Genomic DNA, 18390 nt, shown 5'->3' on the forward strand with positions numbered 1-18390 from the left:
CGAAATTTAGTGGGAGGAGGAGAAGAGATATATATTTGAGAATGTTGTTGAGCCTAGTGGGCCATATTAGCTACGAGGCAATTATAAGATAAGGCCCGTCTCAAACGTTTTTAATTATGGAATGTCTCAGATGTTTGTATATTGGTGGAGTTAAAAAATAAGACATGTGTCAGATGCTTGGATATTCGTGGCGGTAAAAAAGAGACATGATTCGGATGTGTGCTGAAATAACCCGCCTCGGGTAGGACCTATCTGAGACGGGTTTTCTAGCATGGACCTATCCAAGACATATAGCTCCTTTTGTAGGAGTGTTGAAATGATAATTATTTGTTTTTAAAAACTAAAATTACGAATAAAAAGTAGCTTTATTACACTCAAACAAGACAGTGATCTTAGTGAACCGCAGAATTGAGAGACACAAAAATAGTAGTGACCTTAAATGTCTTATATTTGTTTAGTATAGTTACCTAAAATGTAACCCTAAAAAAATGTTACCTAAAACGTCTTATAATTTGTTTACAAAGTGAGTACTAAATATTGGATCCTTATATATGCAAGGCATGTAACAAACCGATGTGTAGTGATTTCGGTGGCACCGTTCCTTTTACTTAAAAAATATTAATTACTTGTAAAAATTATAAGATATTTTAATTCTACATGAGCCTTGTCAAATTCCTGAATGACCTTAGAAATTAAACCACTCCAACCAGAAGCATCTCCAGCCGCGCCCCCAACAAGGCCCTCAGGCTACTTTTTGGCCGCCGGCGCCAAAAAATCGGCCCAGTCGCATCCCCAGGGGCCCATTTTTTCGCCGGCTCGGGCCGAAATTGGCGCCGGCGGACCCAACCTGAACCCGGCGCGCTGGGGGGCGCTCGGGGGCGCCGGGCGAATCATTTTTGGCGCGAAAGCGCCGCGTGGCAGCCGCGTCGTGGGGCAGCCACGTCAGCGACACCGCCCATCTCGTCTTCCCGACGCCTCGGTTTCCCGCGGGGAATCAATGGCAAGGCTGCCTCCGGTCAGTTTTGCCATTGATTTCTCTCACGGGCGGCGCGTCACGGGGCGGCGCGCCGACGCGCGCCGGCGCCTCCTCTCCCTCGGCTATATATGGTCTCGCTCGCCTGCGTTGGAGTGCCACCCCAGCGCCCTCTCTCCCACCGATCTCTTTTCTCCAGCCACTCCCTCTCCCCGATGGCCGAGCGTTTCCCGGCTCAGCGAACAGGAGTCCTGGCTCCTGTTCCAGGCGAACATCCCGGTGCTGCCGGACATGCGCGCCGGCCGACGGGCTGGAGGCTCAGCAATGGGGGAGTGCCCATTCCCCCGTTGCCCGACGCCGTCACCGAGCCATCGTACTTCGCCGACAAGGTTGAGATCGCGCGCGCCTCTCTCACCGACGCCGAGCGCTCCCTTCCCCAGTACGCCGCTGACAACAACGTGGCTTGGGCGGCGTACTTCGAGCACCGCCAACAGCAGCGGCTGGCATCCACCAACGGGGCGCCGGTGGTCGGCGGCACCAAGAACAGCGAGGGGCGCCACCTCTGGTGGTGCGTCCCCGGCCGCACCCTCGACGGCGTGCTGGCGCACCTCGAGGGCGGCAACAACCCACCGTTGGCGTACTCCTCGGCGAGGACGGCCGCCCCGACGGACCGCCGACGCGACGGGCAATGGGGGCCGAGGAGGTTCGGCTCCTCCTCCTCCTCTTCCTCGTCGCGTTCTTCCTCCCACTCCTCCGGCACTCCATCGCTGCTCCGCGTCAAGGCCGAGCCCGCGGCGGAGACGCCGCTCGGCCGGCGTACACGCAGCGCCGGCATCGTCATCAGCGAGGTCGGCCGGCGCGCCTCCTCGTCGGCTCCTCCCCCGCGCTTCGTCAAGCCGAAGACGGAGCCGGGTCTCGCGCCGGTGAAGACGGAGCCGGGGCTGCTGGCGCCAGTGAAGGCGGAGCACGGCGAGGTCGAGCTCGACGACGACGCGGCCCTTGAATGGGCACGCCAAGACTCCCTGAAGATGGCGAGGGAGCGCCAGCACGCCGCCCTAGAGAGCTTCACGCAGCGCCGCCGAGGCCGCGACGAAGGCGGCGGCGTCATCATCGACGACAACGACTGTGACGGCGACGCGTCGCCGCCGCCGCCACCAGCCGGGGAGGGGTCCAGCAGGGGCGCCCGAGTCAAGGAGGAGAAGGCCGACGATGACAGCTTTATTTGCTCAATATCACATTCATGTTAATATTTTATTCCTCAATAACTAGAACGCTGAAGACAATGAGTACCCTGATGGAGTAGCACCGTCATTGGAGTTTCTAGTAACATCAACTGACATCACTGGGTCTGGTGCATCGTCAACTTTACTCATTTTCAACAATGAGAAGGGCTTCTCTCCGTCGAATATTCAGTCTATTTGTGGTGTGGGGAAGTCGACGAAAAAGGGAAACAGGGACAAAGGTTACATTGGAGAGAAAGGTGAATCTTTGCAGCTCATGAATCCTTTTGTGTTCACTCGGCCAATTTGAAGCATTTTACCTTTTAATGTTAGAACCTCAATTTTGTTAGCGCATCACCGGTTTGAACTTTCCCTGTCAAACGTTATGATAGCTGCTATATATCAAATGACATATACGATGGGCAGAATTTTATTTAGCACTTAATCTAGTGCTAAGTTAGAATGGTGATGGAGCAAATATTCTCATAATGTATATGTATTTTTGCAAAACAAATTGTGTGCAGCATGCACAGTATTGCTTGAGATGATTTGTGGTGCAAGATATCATGCGTTCATTCCTGACACTCAGAAACAGAGATGTGTGCATGTTTTGAAATATTAGTGTAAGAAATAGTACTGACCACAAAATATTACCACTGGCCTTTTAAGGTCCATTGTATCTAGAAGTAAGACTCATTATTTATCATATCATACACTCCCTTCGTTCCCAAATAATTGTCTTTCTAGAGATTTCAACAAGTGACTACATACGGAGCAAAATGAATGAATCTACATTCTAAAACATGTCTACATACATCCATATGTTGTAGTCCATTTGAGATGGCTAGAAAGACAATTATTTGGGAACGGAGGGAGTATATTACTACATCAAATCTTCTTGATGTTAAGTTGTCACTTCTGCATTTCACTATTGTCTCCAAAGTGTGTGGATCTATTTCTTTCTTAGCCTTGCTAGGTAAAGTTTTGTTTTTGGCAGGCTCCTAGAAATCGGCCTTTGCATGGCAAATTCATGCACATGGCACATCAACTTTATTAACAATTTTTTCCCTCATGTAGTATGTTTCTGATTGAAAAACATCACTCTTCATCAATAACTTACTGAAGCAGATCCATCAAATACAAACTTGGTATAAATAATATTAAGCATGCATCGCTTCACTTTTGTTTTTAAGGCATGCTGGGCAATTGTTTCCATTCGTAGAAAGATAAGATGTGCAAAAGATACATAGGCCCATATGGATATAACAATTTCAGCCATTTCATTTGGAGAGTTAGTCTGTGGATATGTACATGCTTAACGTATATGTTCCCCTTATATTGAAACTCACAAGTTGTAATATCAATGTCTCTTTTTATATAGGTATTGGATTCAAAAGTGTGTTCCTGATATCAAGCCAGCCCCATATATTCAGTAATGGGTATCAAATCAAGTTTAATGAGAAGCCGTGTCCAGAATGCAATATTGGATACATTGTCCCGGAGTGGGTTGAGTCCAGGCCTAGCCTTTCAGATATCAAATAGATATATGGGTCTACCAGAGACCTTCCAACAACCTGTATCGTCCTGCCTTTGAAGGATGAGAAGGTCACTGCGGTGAAGCAGCAGCTGTCAAGCCTGCATCCAGAAATGCTACTGTTTCTGTCAAAGATCAGGTGGCTTTCTGTCCGTGAAGATAACGGCAACGCTAAAGGCAGCACTGTGTTTTTATCTGCTCAAGTGAGAAGAACTTTGAAGTGAGGAAGAACATGCACGCAGAGTCTTACATGGTCTTTTTATCTGCTCAAGAGAATGAGAGTGAAGCAGAGTGCGGGTACCGTATGTGGAGGCAGAGGTTCCCTGTCAAGGCAGAGAACAGGGTGGACAAGCGTACTGAAATCGATGAGTGGGTCATCACCCTAGCCTTCCCTCTTAAGGAGCGACTATCCCGTGGGAAGCAGCTATCCCCTGGCGTATATGCTTTCCTTCCCACGGAGATGGTAACGAACTTCCCCTTCATCATTCAGGCTGACTTCCTCCTTGCATCATCAAGAGAGGCGATACTGTTCGATAGTCCATGGAACAAGGGAATTCTGGAGTGTATCCCAAGTGCATTCATGAATGCCTTTGTAGCACTTGTCAAGTCCAGAACAGATGCACCAGCAATGACTATTCCGTCGATGTTCCATTACCTACCTGTCAGTCCTTCGCTGGTCCCTTTACTTGAGCCTGTTAGGTCTGGCATCAAAGAGAAGGTTCTCATCGAGGATATAGTTCCATGTGAGTCTCACACTCCACAGAAGATGTTTTGCAAGCCTTGCGAGGTTGCGCGGCTCAAACCAGCACTTTGGGATATCCTTGTCAAGGCGAGAGAATCTGGAGTGGACCTTAAGAACCTGTCAACCCATGGAACCTACATTCTGAGTTCCCATTTTGACAAGAGTGCATACAATAGTGTTCTTACATTTCTCGATGTCAAAAGTGTGAGCCATGAATGGTATGCAAAATGCATCGAGGGGTCTAACCTTGTCAGCAATGTAGATGAACAGCTTTATCTTGAACTTCTATCTTTTGTCGCAGACAGTTGGCAAAACTTTTCCAGTACAAAGATGATGCAAATTCCTCTGCTGAAGTATGTTGACAGGAACAAAAATGTCTCTGTCTGGAGCATATCCAGAGCTAGTCAGTGGAGTGATAGACTGTGTATTGCATCTGATGGGAAGTGGATGTCATGGCTTATCAGCTGGAACCAGGAGTTTCCATCTTCTAACCGCCTTTTTGTGTCTCCCCGTACACAAACAGCTCTGCAAGGTTTCGCGCAGAAGGAAAAAGTGACATACTGGCTTCAAAGCCATGCAAAAGTGGAGGTTGTATCTGTATACAGTTTTGGGATTGTTGTGGTTAAGTCCTTGAACTGTGATAGAAGGCCTGCCATTGCTTTTTCTCACTTTCTGTACCATTCATCCAATAAGAATTACATGGAGAGCTACCAGTTAGCAGAGCTGTGTTGTATCATGCCAGTAATTGACAACTATGGCAATGCGGTCACGAAAAGGCAAAGCATTCTAGTTCCTGCAAATGGTAGTAAATGGGTTGGACTGATGGGCACAAACCCATGGAGGAATGAGAAATACATCGAACTGTCAGCAGATTACAAGTCAGCAGGTCATTTCGCCGGGAACTACACACCCGAAGACCAGATCTTGGATTTTCTCAAGACAAAGATGCAGGCCTCGGATGTGGCAACATTGCCCAAGGAATTTATGAAGGAAATCACTAGCTGCAAGTGGTTGAAGACAACACTTGGATACCAATCTCCTGATGGATGCATACTCTTTGATCGCAAGCAGTCTTCCATCTGCATAACAGATGGCCCTTTCATCGATGAATCTTTCTATGGTTCAAAGATTGCCTCATTCAAGGATGCACTTGCGGCAATCGGAGTAACTGTGGATGTTAGATGTGGGCATGGCCTTGTTGCTCAGCATCTGCGGAGCCACAAAGAAACTGCTACCATTTCCAGGATCTACTTGTACCTCAAGGAGTGCAGCTGGGGGCCTGAGAAGAACAAAGAGGGTGGTGACTGGATCTGGATACCAAATGAAGAAGGAGGTGGAGAATGGGTGAGCCCGGTAAGCTGTGTTCTTCATGATCAGAACAACCTCTTCAGCCAGCAGCTGCATGTGTTGGGCAGATACTATGATGACAGGAAGCTGCTGGACTTCTTCTCATCTGTTCTCTGCGTGAGGCATGGCCCCGATGCCGAAGACCACTGCAAGCTCTGGAGCGCATGGGAGAGCTCTGGCGGTGAGATATCCGCAATCAACTGCTCTGCTTTCTGGCAGTTCATTGCGAGGAACTGGAGCAAGAACATGGAGAAGCTTCTCTCTAGTTGTGCCAAGGTCCCGGTTTGCACTGATGGGAAGATCATCTTATCGCAGAAGGAGGACGTGTTCATTCCTGATGATCTTCTGCTGAAGGATCTGTTTGATAAGCTTCCTCGACAATCCATTTTTATCTGGTACCCTCCTTCCGTCTCTCGAGCAAGGCTCAACAATGTATATGGAAGCATCGGTGTTCAGGCAGTTGTTGGTTTTGATCTGACGGCTTAAACAAGCCAGATTAGATCTATTAGTCTAACCGAAAAAGGGAAAGAAGGAATAACGATAAGTGAAGGGTCCACGTACCAACGTACGTGAGCCTCGATCAGAACTAATGCGCCCTGATCGAGGGCGCCCAAAAACCAACTCAGGTTTTGGGTCCCCTGTCGCCAGCGCCATATAAAAGGATACAGGAGAGAGCTGGCCACCTGCGCGATCACAATTCACGTACGGTTTCACTCCCCTCCCGATATTCTCTCACCCCATCCGATCAGGAGGAGCGCTGCAGCGACGGGAAGACCAAAGCCAGCCGCCGCCGCCGTCCCCGGCCAGTCCCGGTGGCGTCCTGAAGGAATCAGGACGTCGAGGAGAACATCTACTTCGACTACATCACCCCTGCATCACGCCTGCACCGAGCAGGCGATCATGTCCACTCCCGTGACATGTAAAGAAACCCTAAACCCTTCTCTGTTCATGTTGCGAGGTGATCTAGGTGCAATTAGATTCTGCTAATGGCATCTCATAGATGCATAATTAATCCAACAATGGTATCAGTCGCCAATTCTGATTGCATTAGGTCCCTATATTATTGATCTGTAGATCAACATCAAGTTTAGATCAAGTCAGGATTAGGATTTTTTTTATGATCAAGATTTAAAGTTTTAGCCTGATGCTCATGCTACTGTTTGACGTTCATGCCAATTGCCATCTGCAAATAATTATGTGATACACTAATTTTGCTTCGGATCATTACTGTTAATGTCAGTTCTTTTAATTAACCCATGTTAAAGATTAATGCTCATGGTTATGTCACGGTTAATTAGAATCAATCATGTTTACGTACTGATTCCGGTTTTTGATAAACAAATTAGAAGGCAGAGGGATCAACAGTAGCAAACCCTCCCATGTTCAAGAACCCTAGAATTTTTCCCCAATTCGAAAGAACCCTAATTCTGAAATTAGGAGTGTTTTCACCACAAATCACGCACTATGTACACGAATTGGAGAAGAATGAGGAGAATCCTCACCTAATGCGCCGCGTAGCCGCCTTTCCCTTCGGGGCCCGCACTGCATCCACCGTAGTGCGAGGGCGGAGACGCCGCGACGCCGTCGCCTCCCACCGGAGCGACGCGCGGAACGTCTACTAGCCGCCACCGCCGCTACTTGAATGGACGAGCTCATCGCCGTCGCCCCTCATGTCGCGGTGGCCGGCGTCCCTCCTCCCTTGATGCGCCATGAAGCACGGACGCCGGGGCCACGTTCGACGGGGGAGCGCGCGGGATTCATCCTGCTGCACGCTCCTCCGGCGAGCGCAGCCGCCGCGCCGCCATGGCCGGCGCGCCTCGAGCCGCCGTTGAATGTCGCCGCCGCTCTCTGTAGCGCTAAACGCGGGGGGTCAGGGGAGAAAGTGAGACTAGGGTTAGGCCGGTCGGCATTTTTGTTCCGGCCGCAAGCCGCGCCGACCGTCCAATTCTATCGGATGGCTCACAGCGACGCGGAGTGCCGACTCGGGCCGGCGGGCATTAATGGGCCATTTTCGGCCATGGGCTTCAGCCTGGGTTGCCTTAGCCCAGTGTGTTTTTTTATTACGGTTTTTCGCTGCTCGGTTGGGCTATTGAATAACTGTGGGTATTTTGGGCCGTCGCATTTTTCTGTGTTTTTCAGTGCACTGTAAGTTAATATCTTTCATGTTTTGCACTGTTTAAAACAGAAAATGCCTAAAAATAAAATGAACACATTATTATTCTGGGTAAAATTGAACCAACGAGATTTTTTATTCAGGATTTATTATGTGTTTTGCATGATGAATTTTTAGACATAAAAAATAATGATATTTTCTTTTATGTTGATGTTTAAATTAAGAATAAAATGACTCTAATTTTAATTCGGACCAACGTTGTTTTATTATTATGAGTCATCCCCTATGATATTTTAAATCCATGTTTTTTTTGCCCAACGGTGTTTTGACATGGAGTTGAAATTAAATACTTGGCATGTTTGTTTATTTACCAACGTAAATTTATAATCATGCAAGTTTACTTATGAACTTTTATGATGATTTCAGCTTCCGCTCCATTCCGGTCCGACACGATCGAACCACTTACGGGGAGTAACTTCCCTCGTTGGAAGTCCCAAGTCGAATTATGTTTGGGTTGTAATGAATTTGACTATGCCTTGAGGAAAGAAAAACCTGTGGCACCTGTGGCAGGTGTCACAGGGTATGCAGAACTCAAGAAGGAGTATGATGTTAAGATGGAAAAGTGGAATAAGTCCAACCATATTGCGCTTCTCATCATGAAAGCGACAATATCGCCGGACATTTCTGAAGCACTCCCTAAGAAAGATACTGCTAAAGATTTCCTCACTGAAATGGAGGAGCAATTTAAAGGCTCCGACAAAGTGTATGCTCATGAGCTTTTTGCTAAACTTCTTCAGAAATACACTATTAACGGAAATGTTAGGCAGCACATATTGAGGGTGGTAAATGCTTTCACCAAGCTTAAGGCTTTGGAGTGTTCTTTAAGTGAAGCCCTTCTTGTCATAATTATTCTTGAGTCTCTTCCTGAAGAGTTTGAACAATTTAAGGTCAACTATAACTCTCTAAAGGAAAAATGGCCACTCTCTGAGATGACCGCAAGGATCGTCCAGGAGGAAGAAAGGATCATGAGGCAGAAGAAAGACCATGTCTTTCATGTTGGCTCTAACAAGAGAAAGCATGACGGACAAGGTTTCCCTAAGCCTCAGAAAAGGCAAGTCAAGAAAGAAGGCACTAAGCCATTCAACCCTAAGGCATTCAAGGGTAAAGAAGCCGGTGGTTCTTCTTCTGCTCCTAGCAGCTCCACTGCTCGAGAAAATGCTTGTAACTTCTGCAAAGAAGAGGGACACTATCAAAGGGACTGCCCAGGCTTTCTAAAATGGATGAACAAAAGAGGTATTGATGAAATTACTTTTGTAGATGAATCACTTTATGTTGATTTTTCAATAAAGTCATGGTGGATTGATTCAGGGGCAACCACTCACGTTGCTAACTCTATGCAGGGATTCGATACGATCCAAACCATAAGAGGAGGAACAAGAAAGCTTAAGGTTGCGAACGGAGTTGAGGCCGATGTTGAAGCTGTGGGATCTCTCACGTTGGAGCTACACACTGGCCACACTCTTAGATTGAATAATGTTATTTATGTGCCTACCTTAAGTAGGAATTTGATTTCAGTTTCTCGTTTAGATGATGATATGTATGAGTGCCATTTTGGCAAGAAACAATTTGCTTTGATCAAATGTAATAAGAATGTAGGCATCGGTGTTAGACGAGGCCAACTATACATGTTATCTCTTCATAATGATTCAGTTATGCATGTGAGTGATGAAATTAATGTTGAGAAGAAATGGAAAGGAGTAAGTAATTCTTCGAAATTGTGGCATTGTCATTTGGGCCACATTTCGAGGGGGAGAATGGAACGCTTAGTTAAAAATGAAATACTCCTCCCATGAGACTTCTCAGATGCAGACAAATGTGTCGACTGCATTAAAGGAAAATTTGCAAAAACAATTAAGAAAGGAGCAGTTAGAGCCACAAGGATTTTAGAATTAATTCACACCGACATATGTGGACCCCTTAATGTTAAGTCTGTAGATGGTTTTGATTCGTTCATTACATTCACAGATGACTTTTCCCGCTATGGGTATATTTATCCCATACGTGACCGATCGGAAGCTTTGGAGAAATTCAAAGTCTATAAAGCGGAGGTTGAAAATCAACTGAACGCAAAAATCAAAGTTGTACGGTCTGATCGCGGGGGAGAGTATTATGGTAGACATGCTCCTTATGGGCAGATTCCTGGACCTTTTGCCAAGTTCTTATCTGAAAATGGAATCATTGCTCAGTACTCAATGCCTGGTGAACCACAACAAAATGGTGTGGCCGAGCGCCGCAACCGCACCCTTATGGATATGGTGCGAAGCATGCTTAGTCACTCTAGTTTACCGTAAGCCTTTGGATAGAGGCATTAAAGACAGCTGCACACATACTAAATCTTGCTCCAACTAAGTCAGCACCGAACACACCTTACGAGATGTGGGCGGGAAAGAAACCGAGCTTGAATTACTTACGGGTGTGGGGTTGCCCTGCTGAAGCTAAAGTTTTCAATCCACAACTTAAGAAACTGGATCAAAAAACGGTTAGCTGTTTCTTCGTTGGATACCCTCATAGGGGAAAGGGATATAGTTTTTATTGTCCAAGACACACCACCAAGTTTGTGGAGACTAGACAAGCGGTATTTTTTGAGGATAATGAGGTCACAAATTTAAGGGAGATCAATCTTGAGGAGAAGCGGGTTTGTGTACCATCCCCGACTATCCAAGAGATTGTTTTTCCAATACGAAGAAATGTGACATCTGATGATCCTGAATCTCACGGTTCAGTCTCTCAGTCAAATGGTGATCCAGAAACTAATAATGAGAATCCAAACACAAATGAGGATCTCCGAGAAAATAATGAAAATGATGATGTTCCACCACCACCTCCGCCCATGGGTAGACCACGGCGTGAGAGGAAGAAAGCCATATCAGATGATTATATCACTTTTTTGATGGAGGACATGAATGATATGGGAAAGGTGGAGGATCCAACCTCATATAAGGAAGCCATTAAAAGCGAAAATTCGTCCAAATGGTTGGTTGCCATGGAAGACGAGTTGAAATCTATGGGCTCAAACGACGTATGGGACTTAGTAGAAGTTCCCGATGGAGCTAAGAAAGTAGGCTGCAAGTGGGTCTACAAAACCAAGTATGATTCCAAAGGGAATGTCGAACGGTTCAAGGCAAGGCTAGTGGCAAAAGGGTATACACAGAGAGAAGGCATTGATTATAAGCAAACCTTCTCCCCTGTGTCAACCAAGGATTCTTTCAGAATCATAATGGCATTAGTAGCTCATTACGACCTGGAACTACACCAAATAGATGTTAAAACGGCATTTCTAAATGGTGACTTAAAAGAAGATGTCTACATGGCTCAGCCAGAAGGCTTTGTTGTGGAAGGAAAGGAACATTTAGCATGTCGTCTAAAGAAATCAATTTATGGCTTGAAGCAAGCTTCAAGAGAGTGGTACCTCAAGTTTGATAAAATTATCAAAACTTTTGGTTTCACCGAAAATGTTGTGGACAACTGCATATACGTTAAGTTTAAAGGCAGTAGGTTCACATTTTTAGTCCTATACGTTGATGACATATTGTTGGCATGTAGCGATAAGGATATGCTGCATGAGACCAAGAATTTTCTGTCATCCAGTTTTGATATGAAAGATCTTGGTGAAGCCTCGTATGTCTTCGGCATCGAGATTCATCGAGATAGGTCCAGAGGAACGTTAGGACTATCTCAAAAGGCATACTTTGAGAGAGTACTGAAAAAATTCAATATGCATAAGTGCTCACCCTCACCTGCTCCTATAGTTAAGGGCGATAAGTTTGGGACATTTCAATGTCCGAGGAACCAATGTGAAACTGATCAGATGAAGTCGGTTCCTTATGCTTCAGCTGTTGGAAGCATCATGTATGCTCAAGTGTGTACACGCCCAGACTTATGTTTTGTAACCGGGGTGCTTGGCAGATACCAATCAAATCCAGGACCGCACCACTGGAAGGCCGCAAAGAAAGTCTTGCGTTATATGCAAGGAACTAAGGACTTCATGCTTACATATAAAAGAACTGATAACCTAGAAATTGTTGGTTATTCAGACTCTGATTTTGCCGGGTGTGTGGATAGTATGAGATCCACGTCAGGTTATATATTCACACTCGCGGGAGGAGCTATATCGTGGAAAAGCTGCAAACAAACGTTAACTGCTGGATCTACGATGCAAGCGGAATTTGTAGCATGTTATGAGGCCACCGGGCAGGCTGTATGGCTAAAGAATTTTATACCCGGACTTAAAGTGGTTGACAGCATATCTAAACCAATTTTATTGTACTGCGATAATGAACCAGCAGTTTTCTATATGAGTAACAACAGGTCAAGTAATGCTGCCAGACACATTGACATAAAGTATCGTGTTGTGAAAGATAGAATCCAGGATCAAACAGTTGATGTTAAACATATAAGAACGAAGCATATGCTTGCGGATCCGCTAACAAAAGGCTTACCACCCAGTATCTTTCGTGAGCATGTTGCCGGCATGGGACTACTGGAGGCCTGATGATTCTGGAATAAGAGGACCATTAAAATAAACCACTCCCCAATTAGTAAAATGTTTTCCATTTCGAAATAGGCGGGTGTACTATAAGTGTTGAGGTTCTATGGCGTTTTGAGCTGTTATAACACCTCACTTTGGTACATCATTCCTATGTAGAATGGGCGAATGAAGTTAAGCCTAACGATCAAGGGGGAGAATGTTGGTTTTGATCTGACGGCTCAAACAAGCTAGATTAGATCTATTAGTCTAACCGAAAAAAAGGGAAAGAAGGGATAACGATAAGTGAAGGGTCCACGTACCAACGTACGTGAGCCTCGATCAGAACTAATGCGCCCTGATCGGGGGCGCCCAAAAACCAACTCAGGTTTTGGGTCCCCTGTCGCCAGCGCCATATAAAAGGATACAGGAGAGAGCTGGCCACCTGCGCGATCACAATTCACGTACGGTTTCACTCCCCTCCCGATATTCTCTCACCCCATCCGATCAGGGGGAGCGCTGCAGCGACGGGAAGACCAAAGCCAGCCGCCGCCGCCGTCCCCGGCCAGTCCCGGTGGCGTCCTGAAGGAATCAGGACGTCGAGGAGAACATCTACTTCGACTACATCACCCCTGCATCACGCCTGCACCGAGCAGACGATCATGTCCACTCCCGTGACATGTAAAGAAACCCTAAACCCTTCTCTGTTCATGTTGCGAGGTGATCTAGGTGCAATTAGATTCTGCTAATGGCATCTCATAGATGCATAATTAATCCAACAGCAGTATCCAAAGCCGCCGAGAAGAGCGATTCTTTTGTCACCTTGGGCCAGGATGGCGGTTGCAACACGGTTGCTGACCAGCGTGAGGTGATCAGTGCCGGTCTGGTCCAGATAGTCATTGCTTTCCTTGCTGATCCAGCTCTTGACATTGCTTCCAAAGAGTGGCACACCATGGTCTCTCGCCTGCTGAATGTGAGCGTCCTGGAGACCACGAAGCCGATCACGGTGGGGTACCGCGTGAAGCTGTCCTCTGGAGAGGCTGTGGACGTGGAGGCCAGCCGGATGATCAGGTGGGAGAGGGAGAACTCGAAGCTGTATGTGCAGCGAGGCGATGGTGCTGGTGCAGCAGCTGGTTACAAAGAGAAGATCGAGTTTGCGACGAACTTTGCTGACGAGGTAGCCCGAGGACTGCTCTTCGAGACGCCGGACCGCATCCCTTCGCTTGCTGAACTCGTGAAGGTCGGCAGCCTGGTGGACTTCCAGGACGATGCTGTCAAGTACCTGCTGAAGTCCAAGAATCTGCAGCTGTTCCCTGAAGACGAGGCGTTCCTGAACGCCGCATCACTAGGTCTGTCCCTCCCTGACAAACTCAGAGAGTTCATCTCACTATAGCACGTCTGGATTTTTGCCTAGTGATGATGCCACTGTATACAAATCTAATCTTCTTCTGTATGGACAATAGGTGGCAGCAAGAAATGCTAGGGGTCTTCGGATTTCGGATGCTCCGTCGCGTTCCTCCATGCGGATTAAATGGTGAGGGCAATTTTTTTGATTCTTTTGGGCTTGGGCATGTAGGATGTTGTAAATATGCTGCAATGGAGGCTGACATTTGTCAAATTTTCCTTGATACAGACTGTTGATGGCCGCAGTGGCAGGGAGCTTTGGTGGTGCTGCTATCTCAAGGCAATTTATTGCTTTCAGTTCAGCACTAAACTAGCTGCTGTTTTGCTTGTTTTCGTAGTAACTTCGGCCAGAATCTGTTTAAAGTGTCTGAGACTTCTTAATGCTGTTGGAACTGATACTAGTTAGTTATGCTGTCTCTCGTTAACTTTCCATTAGTCTTTGGTGTCTGGGATGAATGCTGCATGCACAGTTCTTGTTGGTTAAATTTAAGGGAATTTGTGACCGCCTTTTCGAACCCTGGGTACTTGCTACCAGGTTGCTGATGAATGCGCTGCGAATGTGGGAAAATCGACTACCTCTGTTCAGCCGGTGCACTCTGAAGATCCAAGTGTTTGCTTAGTAGTTGCAGAGTGAGACGATTGACTAATCATGCTCACGGCCACTTGCTTGTGCGCAGTGCTTCTCATATTCGAAAAACAAGACAATGTATGAGTTTTCGACAAAAAATGAACAATCTGTCAAGAACAATAACAAACGGACCTTGATCATAATCCTTCCAGTTTGTCAGCTGCGAAAACTTGGCGTCAAGTTTGTTTGAGTTCGCTGATGGTATCCGCTGTTTCATGTGCATGTAGAAAACATGGTGCTCTGACAGCAGATAAGGTGTTTTCTCTTCCTTCTTTTTCGAGGAAACGAGAAGGTCTTGCGATCTCAATACATCGATAGAAGAAGAAGCAAAAAACTCTGTTCCACACCAACAAGGATGACCCGGGTTTGCAAGAGCTAGCTAGGCGGCACCGGAACAATCGTCGCCTACCGACCATCGCACCCACACCCCCGCGGATCTGACGTCGTCAAAGATGGCCCTTCTCCAGTTCGTCATGTGGATGCTGAGAACAGAATAGACAGATCATCATTACTTTCTGGAGTGTGCAACGGGGCAAGAAACAACTGTGCCGTGTGGAGTGACCAGCAAAAAAAGCTGACTCGCTGTTGGAGCAAATTGGACCGGCTTTCCACCGTGGCAACTCAAGCGATTACTCCCTCCGTCCGGAAATACTCGTCGAAGGAATGGATGTATCTAGATGTATTTTAATTCTAGATACATTCATTTTTCAGCACAAGTATTTCCGGACGGAGGGAGTACTAAAATTTATTTAGTCTACAAAACTGCCCTTAGAATAAGAAGAACCTTCTGTTCCAACACTCATCAGCAGAGTCACTCACGCTACTTCATTAAAAAAAGTGCAAGGAAATTACACTGGTAAGGCTATCACTGTCTCTGGGTAATCAGTCAGTAGGACTCTTATCCCTCTCTCTCTCACACACACACACGCATGGACATTGAAGGTTATGCTAATTAAGTACAGATTACTGTTCATTATGCAATGCCCAAAACCTAGACTAATCAGGAAACTGCGTATAATTATCACATGAATCGGAAAATTTTCGTTTCAGGTGTCAAAAGAACATAAATATTCACTGACAACAAAAACATATATATTCATTGCTGTTAATAAAGCTAAAGGTGCTCAATAAAGAGTTGCATTTATAGTTTCGGTCGGTTATTGCCGTGTACTGGAATTGCATGTCTTTTTCGTTTATCAAAAAGATGAAACAGAAAATCAAAACTAAATCTACAAGGCAAGTGTTGCTGTACTACAGTTTAAGAATGTTTTTACTGCCGTGTGTGAATATTCTAAGTGTGAACTGAAAGTGACTGGCATCCATCTCTTCATGCTGCTCGGCCTGTCTTAGTTGAGATACTAATCCAGCATTAAACAAATCGCGGCAGCTTTCAAACAGAGAGTGAACTAAAAGTGATTATTGAAGGAAGAACAAGACCCTTCAGACCTGTGGGCCTCATCCAGCCGCTCCAGGTAGCATATAAGTACATCTCTCGGCCGGTGATTGTCTTCACCTCAGCTCAGCAGCTTCATCCCAAGAAGCCATTCACTACTGCACAAGCTAGACTTTGTGGGATTACAATGGAGGGCATAAATGATGTCAACATGGACAAATCAGATGAGATCATCATGCCGGGGTTCCGGTTCCATCCTACCGATGAAGAGCTCGTTAGTTTCTACCTCAAGAACAAGATCCAGCAAAAGCCTATCTCTATTGAGCTCATCAGGCAGCTGGACATCTACAAGTTTGACCCGTGGGACCTCCCAAGTAAGATTGCATCTTCTTACATCTCCTTGTTATACATCTTTTTTTTTCCTCTCCTTAACAGATTGGAACACAATTGACTTTTGAGAATTCCAAAGATTGTACTAGTATCTTCCAAGGAGAGGCTAGGAATTAGGATGCTGATTCAACATAAGTTGGTTTCACCCTTAATCTTTAGTTAAGTAAGTCTTGGGCTCATCCATTCACTGGAGGTTCAGTTGAACGAAATCAGTAGTAGTATTGACCATCTTCTCATCACAAGCTAACCTACAGTACATAGATGGGTTACTCACCTTACTACTGCAAAGTCTAACTTCCATGTCCCTTCTCCACGACAGAGCTTGCGAGCACCGGTGAGACGGACTGGTACTTTTACTGCCCAAGGGACCGGAAATATCGCAACAGCGCGAGGCCAAACCGAGTCACAGCAGCTGGGTTCTGGAAAGCCACAGGAACAGACAGGCCGATCTACTCCTCCGAAGGCACCAGGTGCATAGGCCTGAAGAAGTCCCTTGTCTTCTACAGAGGCAGGGCAGCAAGAGGGATCAAAACTGACTGGATGATGCATGAGTTCAGGCTTCCTTCGCTCACCGATCCATCACTTCCCAAGAGACCAATCGATAAGAACATCCCGCTCAACGTAAGCATTTCAATTCATAATATGTAGTTACAGAGCTAAATTCAAATGTTATGCCAAATTCTTAAGGTCACTTTTCTGTTGCCCAAAACAGGACTCTTGGACCATATGTAAGATCTTCAAGAAGACCAGTTCGATGGCACAGCAAATGGCGCTGTCTCACACTTGGGGCCCTCCATTGCCTGGGACAACTGAGCAAGATCTCTTCTCTGCAATGCAACCGGTGCAAGCTTCACATTTTGCTTCGGAGAGCTCCTCCCGCTCATTGCAAGTTGCAGAGGCACCAGCAAGTCAGTTCAACAGCAAACATGGGTTCCAGGGACAGCAGCAGCTTCAGAAACCCAGCAACACACAGGATGGCTCTTCATGCAAGGTCATAAGCTTTAACTGCAATCCATCTCTGGAACTGGAAGGTCCCACCATCTTGCCATTCCAAACACAGCCATCACAGAAGCCCGAGCACACTGCACCGCCGCTCTTCAACATGCAGTTTGGGCAGCCTGAGCAGCAGATCACTGGATTTCTGGCTGATTCTTCTGCAGATGTAAATGTCGGCATGAGCAGCAGGAACCAAGATTCATCCACAATGAAGCATGGCAATACTTTCAGTATGAACAATGAGTTGGACGCTCCGGGGAGACTCAACTTCCCATTCGATTTAGGAGCAGACTCTTTAGATGACTGGAAGTGCAACATACCTTGGGAATCCTTTCTTAGCCCAACTGTCCCTGCTGAGATGCCACAGTACTAGATACCTTGCCCTACACAGAGTCAGAGGTGTGCGCCACCTTCATCTGTTAGCATTTCTGTTAGCAAAGATAGACACCAGCTATTGTTGTTCAGTTTTGGGTTAGATGTACTGTACATAGTGAGTTATATATACCCTTGTTAACAGCAGAGCTAACAGAGAGAAGATGGGTGTATTGTGTATATCAGTATATATTTTAAGCTGAGTGCTATTGTGATGCTGTACTTTGTGTGGAGAGTAATGAACATATACAGAAATTACAATATGGGCAGCTTCACAAACTAGCAATGGACTGACTAACTCTGAAATTGATATTTTATCTGAATTTTGAACCGAGATTATCCTGTTTCCAAATTCATGTTTTTATTCTTTTCCTCTAAATGCATATTACCCTTATCAAACACAAGCTCTTTCCTTTAATCCGCAAATACCAACTAAGAATATCCGCACTTCCGCAGCCAATACATGGTCACACAAAGCAGAAAATCATACAAACTTACAGTTCTAAGTTCATCGCCAAGGTCAATCTCTCCGATAAATGCAACCAAAGATGGATTTTATTGGTAAATGACAAGTTAAATCAAGCTCAACATGATACTATTACACTATGAGACAAAGACAGTATGAAGTGTTGGAAGGAAAATAAATCTCAACTCGAGAATGATCATCATATGCAGTACCTGAACTTTACTAGCAAAGGTCTTGGATTCATAAGAAACAACAGCTACAGCAAGCCCAGCCCAGTATTTCGAAAT

At 45.9% G+C, this 18390-nt stretch overlaps 1 protein-coding gene across 1 annotated transcript; it reads left to right on the top strand.

Moving 5' to 3' along the window:
* Positions 1-16066: 16066 nt before the first annotated feature.
* On the top strand, positions 16067-17638 carry LOC119306030 (protein FEZ-like). Its single transcript, XM_037582382.1, has 4 exons — positions 16067-16253; positions 16589-16890; positions 16982-17300; positions 17430-17638. Exons 1-4 carry the CDS (start codon positions 16067-16069, stop codon positions 17636-17638), a joined length of 1017 nt encoding a protein of 338 aa, XP_037438279.1.
* Positions 17639-18390: the final 752 nt, after the last annotated feature.

This window comes from Triticum dicoccoides, chromosome 5B (genome assembly GCF_002162155.2).
Source record: "Triticum dicoccoides isolate Atlit2015 ecotype Zavitan chromosome 5B, WEW_v2.0, whole genome shotgun sequence".
Taxonomy (NCBI): Eukaryota; Viridiplantae; Streptophyta; class Magnoliopsida; order Poales; family Poaceae; genus Triticum; species Triticum dicoccoides.